The following is a 6,612-nucleotide window of genomic DNA, read 5'->3' as shown; positions in this document are numbered from 1 at the left end:
ACCCTAATTTTTGAAGCCTGTTTTCTCATTTAATCTCTTCAAATACAAATATAGTAATGAAAGGAATCACATGAATCATATGGGTTTTAAATTGATGATCTATTACCAAAGTTTTTTGATTGTTGTTTCTGTATCTCTTTACAGACAAGCACATATATTTATATGCATGTACACACATGTGTATATTTATGTGTCTGTACTCTGGCTTCCCACTGAAGTCAGTAAGCGTTTTCCTGTCCTGCAGCTGTTGCTGAGCAGAGTTCCCAAATGTCCTCAGTCCCATCACCTTCTAGCCTAGGTCCTTATAGTATCTTCTGCTGAGGGCAGGCCATTGCATGGCTGATATCAGCTGCAGACCCCCTGCATACATTTTGCAGCTAATCATTTGGTTCATTCTCAGCTATTTACATTTCTTTTATTTAAATGTACTTAACATGTTTTTGCTTTGCTCTAAAGTGTTAAGTTTTGCATTTAGGATTCACTTTTCAGTGGTATTTCTAATGATCTTTATCATATAGCTTAGTTTTGTTTCATTTCACTTGTAATTTGCCTTTAATGGGTCATCTAGTGGGTTCTTTTTATTCTTTTGTTACTTTGTTTTTGTGGTTTGTGTTCATGGATGTTTGTGTATGTACCTGTTTAATGTAATCTACTACAAATGCCTTTTGGAATTGAGTTATTTAAAAAAAGAATAAAACTTTTTTTGTTTTTGACAGATTTTCTTTCTCTCTCCCTTTCTTTCTTATTGTACTGATATTTGCCTAACTAATCTATGTATCCTGTTCACGCTGATAATAAGCATTCCCTCTCATTGCACCTTACTTAATTGAGGAATATAGTTTTTTTTCTTGCCCTAACCACTGATGAAATACAACTGGTTTTTCCTTGATAAGAAGTATTTCTTCATATACAAATAGTTGTCCTTTAAAAAAACAAAAACACTTAACACAGTAGCTCTAAGATTAAGATTTAAACCCGGGTTTTTCTGAATTTCTTCTTGTATATTTTTTTTTCTTTCTTACTTTTTTTTTTCTTATGCATTTTTATCTAATTACCTTTAACTCAATGGAGTGATTTCCCTTGAAATCTCCAGGTTGCAGTTTTAGAAATAACCACTTAGTTATTTGGCTGCCTCACGTGTGACAGTTTTGTCTTGATAAGGAGGCAACCAGATCTCAGATTCTACTTTGTATTTTTTAGTAGCGCTTTATATTAATGAGGAACATACGTGATGAACAGAATTACCCAACTACTTGTTAAATGCTTTTAGTAAAATTAAACTCTGCTGATTCACTCTGGGTTTTTACTTTCTATAAGCAGAGTCTTACTGTGGCTTTCTAATTCTGTACTCTGTATGGGGATTAGGGAAAGAAGACACTGGAAAGAAAGAATAAATAAGTTAGGTCATGGCCCTGAAAGCCTGTGACCCACAGATGATGCTTTTTCTCTTCCAAGACTCAAGACCAGTGAGATGATGTAATTATCTTAGAAAAAGTGAAATTTTTGCAAATGACTCTTTCATATACCTGCTATATTATTCATCATAGTGACTTAAAATGGGAGCACTATTTTGGCTTTGACCTTGTAGGGATTAAAGTGAATGGTTGCTATGAAAATTAAGCATTCTTCCAAGTATTATACATCAGGCCGCAGTTAAAGGATAGGCAAACTACTGCTTTCTGGTTTTTAGACCCTTCTGAGTTAATAGCAGTTTTAAAGCAGTGACACTGTCATTCTTTGTCTTGTGGTACTCAGTGTTGGACTGTGATTCTGAACACCTGCTACAGCTGAGGGGTGTTTCTATACCTATTCCTTTGTTATTAACAGCATGTAAGGTCTGAACCTCAAATCAGTTCTTGTAGTTTATAGCAAAACATTTACCTGTTTTAATCCAAAGTGAACTTGGGGAACTATATTTCCTGGCTTATTATTAAAGAAATTTATGTTGATTCAGTTGACTTATTTGCTATTTTTGAATGTTGAGGGTAATTTCTTTTCTAATACTAATTAGACCTTTCCAGAGGTTGAATTCACTGAGAAAAATTAACATGCCTTATTTTTTCTCCAGTGAATCTCTTTTGACCTTAGTTAATTCATCATAGGAATGAAGCCTAATAATCTCTCAATGATTTAAAAACAACAGCAACCTTTTATAACTACACATTATACTCTAAACATATTCTTTTGTCAGTAGGAATAATAATTTACTATTTGAATAGATTTTAGCCTTTTCTTTTTATTATATTTGGCTATGTATTAATATATCATTATTTTTCATATGTCAACAGTGAACATTGATTATTTGATGAAAGATAATAATCAAAAATAAAGGTTAAACCCCTTACCACTCTTGGAAAACAATCTGAAGTTTTGGAATTTAAAATTCTTTCAGTAGATTTGAGAAGAATTCAGGTTAAAATGGAGATTTACATTCTTAGAAAAGTTTTCAGAGTTTTGTTTTAGAGCTGTCTTTCAGGTTTTAATGTGTTTAAAACACAAATGCTCCCATAGTGTTTTAAAACATTAAAAGGCGATATGAATCTATAGTATATCTGCAGATGGATGTAAAATCTTCAGACTACTTTTTAAACCATTTTGTACCCTTTAAAAATTCTGCTAAAATACCCTCTTCTCCTTTTGGAATGGTTTCTTCCTGCTCTCCTGCCTGCTCTCATTTCTAGCAGAATCTCTTTTCTTTGCCTTCATGTATTTTTCTTGGCTTTAAGGGGATAAATCTTAAATTTAAATATGTGAGATTACTGAAATTTGTTCTTTCATAACTCAGCTTTATAGGGTAGAAGTGCCATTTTGCTTCACACAGCTGCTGTGGGTAGAGTGTCCCTACTATGCAAATGCACAAAATGCACAAAGTGGTCTTCAGGAGTATCAGAGGAGGAGACAGGGATGGCCTGGGATCTCCATTAATGTTGTTATGCGTATCTCACTGAGTAATTTCAAAGCATGTTTTAAAAAGTTCAAACATTTAAATCTGAAAATAATTTTAGAGATCATCTATTGTCTTTATTTAATAGAAACTTTGTAATTTTTTTTTTTAAATAGTGATGCCTTTGACATACAATATGGAGTAGTGGTTATTCGCCTGAAAGAAGGTCTAGATATATCTCATCTTCAAGGACAAGGTAAATCTTATTTAAAATAAGCTTTTTACTTAAAAAATATACATTACTTTGTTAGAAAATTATATGTAATTGTGACAAGTTCTTTATTAATTTTAATAATTCCCATTTATTCTACATCATGGAGTTACTATTTGCTCTACCAGTTTGTGTTTTTTCTTTGTACCAACCCGGTTCCCCCAGTTCAAATCATAACTGTCAGAGAAGCAGACACTAAGTACAATGAAAGGGTGGCCAAATTTTTAAAAATCCATGGTAAGTAAGGAAAAATTGTTACGTGGCTACTGATCCATTTGCTACCTCCCTGTTTACAAAAGTGATGCTTAGTACACAGAGTTACATTACGAATGAGAAACCACATTTTGCCATAAAGTGGCCTGCCATCAGAAAAGACCTGATAAATCATTTACACATTTTTTTATTTTAAAAATGTTCATGGATTCCTAGGAAGTTACCTGAAAATAGTACAGAGAGGTCGTGCGTCCTTTCCATCCACATTCCACCAGTGGTAACACCTTGAATGTCTGTGGCGCTGTATCTCAACCAGGAAATTGACATTGGAATTATCCTCACACCACGTTCAGGCTTCTCCACTTTTACATACCTGTGTGTATATACGTCCATAGAGTTTCACCTGTTGTTTTCTATAAGTACCACCACAATCAAGATTCAGACCATTCTTTGCTATGAAGACCTTCCTGTATTCCTTTATGCCCCTACCATACACTTTGTATATCCCCTTTTATTACCATGCCATTTTATCATGTCAAGAACGTTATGTAAACAATATCATATGTAACTTTTAAAGCATTTTTTACAAATGAGAGTTAAAAACTAGTTAGTATAGTTGCTGTTTTTGCTGACTTTATAAGAACTGCAAATTTCTATATTCTCTATAAAGATTTCCTACTATTTAAAAAAATATTACATACTTAAGAAAATATATATACCTAACATTTTACCCCTATCAGTTAGTACCCACATCATCAGAATTAGCTAAGCCTAAATAGCTGAGCGGTATCTAGTGAACTTTGTCATAAGTTTATGAATATAAAGTATCTTTAGTCTTCCCACCTTCTACTTCAAGAGTTGTCTACAGTTTTGAATGAAAGACTTTAAGGTATTCTTTTTAGTAAAGTATCACAAGAATGGAAAAATAAGTATCCAGTGTACTCTGCACTAATATGAAATCAATATATGAACAATTACATATTCCTAAGAACAATGAAACACCATGATAGTGGAGTTTGGGGATAGAGGGAAGCAGGAGAGTGGCCAGGGGAGGACACATGGCACGAGGCGGGATCCCACCTACCGTGCACCTTGTGAGGGTGCACAACACGCCCCCTGGGTGAGGGGCTCCTCTACAAATGGAACTTTACCCTGAAAGTGAGAACAGTGTAACCTAAGTATTGAACTCTCATATTAATTTGAATGAAGTTAAAAAAAAAAAAAATGAAGACTTTAAGGTATTTATCCATGTAACAAAAAGCATGCCTTGGTGAAATGCATTTTCTTATTCTGGAGTAGGCCTGCCAAAGTATATGTCAGTTCTTACTCTACCTGACTGCTAATTGTTAACTCTGCATAATTCTTACTAGCCTTCCTTTTCACTCTCAAAAGTATCATAGTTTGGCATATAAATTATATAGTTCTGCCATTTATTGAGATTTGAATGTGACTGAAACTATAAAAGAGTATTTTATGTATTTACAATTATTCAGTGTTTTGGAAAGCCTTATTATTCATCACTAAGATCTTGAGAAAGCATTTTAGCTTAGTGTAGGAATTAAGGGTCCAGGCACTGCAGTCAAGCAGATCCACTTTTACAATGCCAACTTTTTCTCTTAGTACTTTTGTAGTCTGGGGAAATTTGGTGACTTCCAAGCCTGTTTCCTTATCTATTAAAAGGTAGCTATCTCACAGGGTTGCTGTGAAGATGAAAAAGGAGACAAGGCCTGTGAGCTGGCACCTAGGTGCAAATAGTTTCTATTTTGGTTTGTCTTCATTCACACAAATAAATGATGAGGAGTGTGGACGTATTGTCAATTTTGTATTATCTTTGTCTTTATGGTAAGTTCATGATGGAAGTTGAATATTTACTAAGTCTGACTAAAAAAGAAAATTAAGAAACTGCTTTAAAAATGAAATGGTACCACGTGCTTAGGAAGACTCCACCTCCTGGTCTCACTTTCCAGCAGTGTCTGTTACCTTCTTACAAGGCGCTTATGAACACTGGTCCATGTGGCAGTCGTTGTATGTAAACCTGACTTGGCGGGGAGAGTTGATTCTCATACCACGTATCATTCCTTTGTCTACCAGATTCTACTGTTCCATGGATGTTACTTAACTACTGATTCCGCAGCTCCTACTTCAGATACAGATTGAGTATTCCTTACCTGAATGCTTGGAACCCAAAGTATTTAGAATTTTGGATTTTTTTTTCTGGAATATTTGCATTTGTTTAGTACTTACCAATTGAACATCCCTAGAAATGCAAAATCTGAAATGCTCCCACGAGCATTTCCTTTGAGTGTCATATGTGGGTGGCCAACCAGTTTCAGATTTTTAGGTTAGGGATACTCAGCCTGCATCTGACAGTTAGCTGTGGTTCACACATTTAAGTGAAAAGTCATTTCAAATGGATGACTGCAGTTGTTTTACGTAAGAAGGCAGTTATAATTAATTACTGCTTCATAATACATTTTGCTAAAAATGTTAAGTATTAAACCATGATGCCTTCCTTAATAGTTAAAGTATGATTTAGGTACTATTTTAAATACTTTTATGTCTACAGAAGAATTATTGTCATCACAAGAGAAATCTCCTGGCCCCAAGGATGTGGTGCTAAGTGTGGAGTACAGTAAGAAGTCAGATTTAGATACTTCTAAGCCACCTGGTGAAAAACCTGTTAAAGGTAATTTTCATTCAAACAAAGCTTTATTAATGGTAATATTTTACTTTGGAGAGAAATGGTTTTTATTAGTATGTCTTATAAAGCAACCTATTCTAAGTGGTCAGGTAAAATTTATGGCTTTCAAAAATGGCTACAAAATAACGAGGTGTTTGAAGGTATAGATAGTAGAACCAAACCATGCCCAGTAATTGTTTGTTCACATGGTCTTGCATTTTTATTTATACTTGCTTTAAATAAAACATTTTGAAGCATAGGTTAAATCTGAATTTGGAAAACAACATGGTAATTTTAGAGTGAAGAAATCATGAGACTTCCAGATGATTTTACCCACTGATCTCTATGTCATATTTGAGAAGGAAAGAGGGATGACTTCCAAATCTTACTGTCCCACCCTCACTCTCCTACCTCTGTTCAGTCTAGTATCTCCATCTGTCCTATTGCCAGCTGACACACAAGAGAAAAATCTGCACTGTAAATCATCAAACCATTTCATACTTTTGATTCCTATGAAATAATTACTATTCTTTTTTCTGAAATTTATAACCTTGGACAAATCAC

At 34.1% G+C, this 6,612-nt stretch overlaps 1 protein-coding gene across 1 annotated transcript in view; it reads left to right on the top strand.

The window, feature by feature from the left end:
• Positions 1-6,612, top strand: part of SLC12A2 (solute carrier family 12 member 2) — a 90,728-nt gene that overhangs the window by 71,333 nt on the left and 12,783 nt on the right. Inside the window, exons 18-20 of the mRNA XM_023514764.1 lie at positions 1,456-1,466; positions 3,061-3,140; positions 5,935-6,054. Coding sequence (XP_023370532.1) covers positions 1,456-1,466; positions 3,061-3,140; positions 5,935-6,054 — 211 coding nt within the window. The remainder of the gene's footprint in view (positions 1-1,455; positions 1,467-3,060; positions 3,141-5,934; positions 6,055-6,612) is intronic.

Source organism: Otolemur garnettii, unplaced genomic scaffold (genome assembly GCF_000181295.1).
Source record: "Otolemur garnettii isolate 467f Iridium unplaced genomic scaffold, OtoGar3 scaffold00003, whole genome shotgun sequence".
NCBI classification, from domain to species: Eukaryota; Metazoa; Chordata; class Mammalia; order Primates; family Galagidae; genus Otolemur; species Otolemur garnettii.
This window is presented reverse-complemented; position numbering and strand designations above follow the sequence as displayed.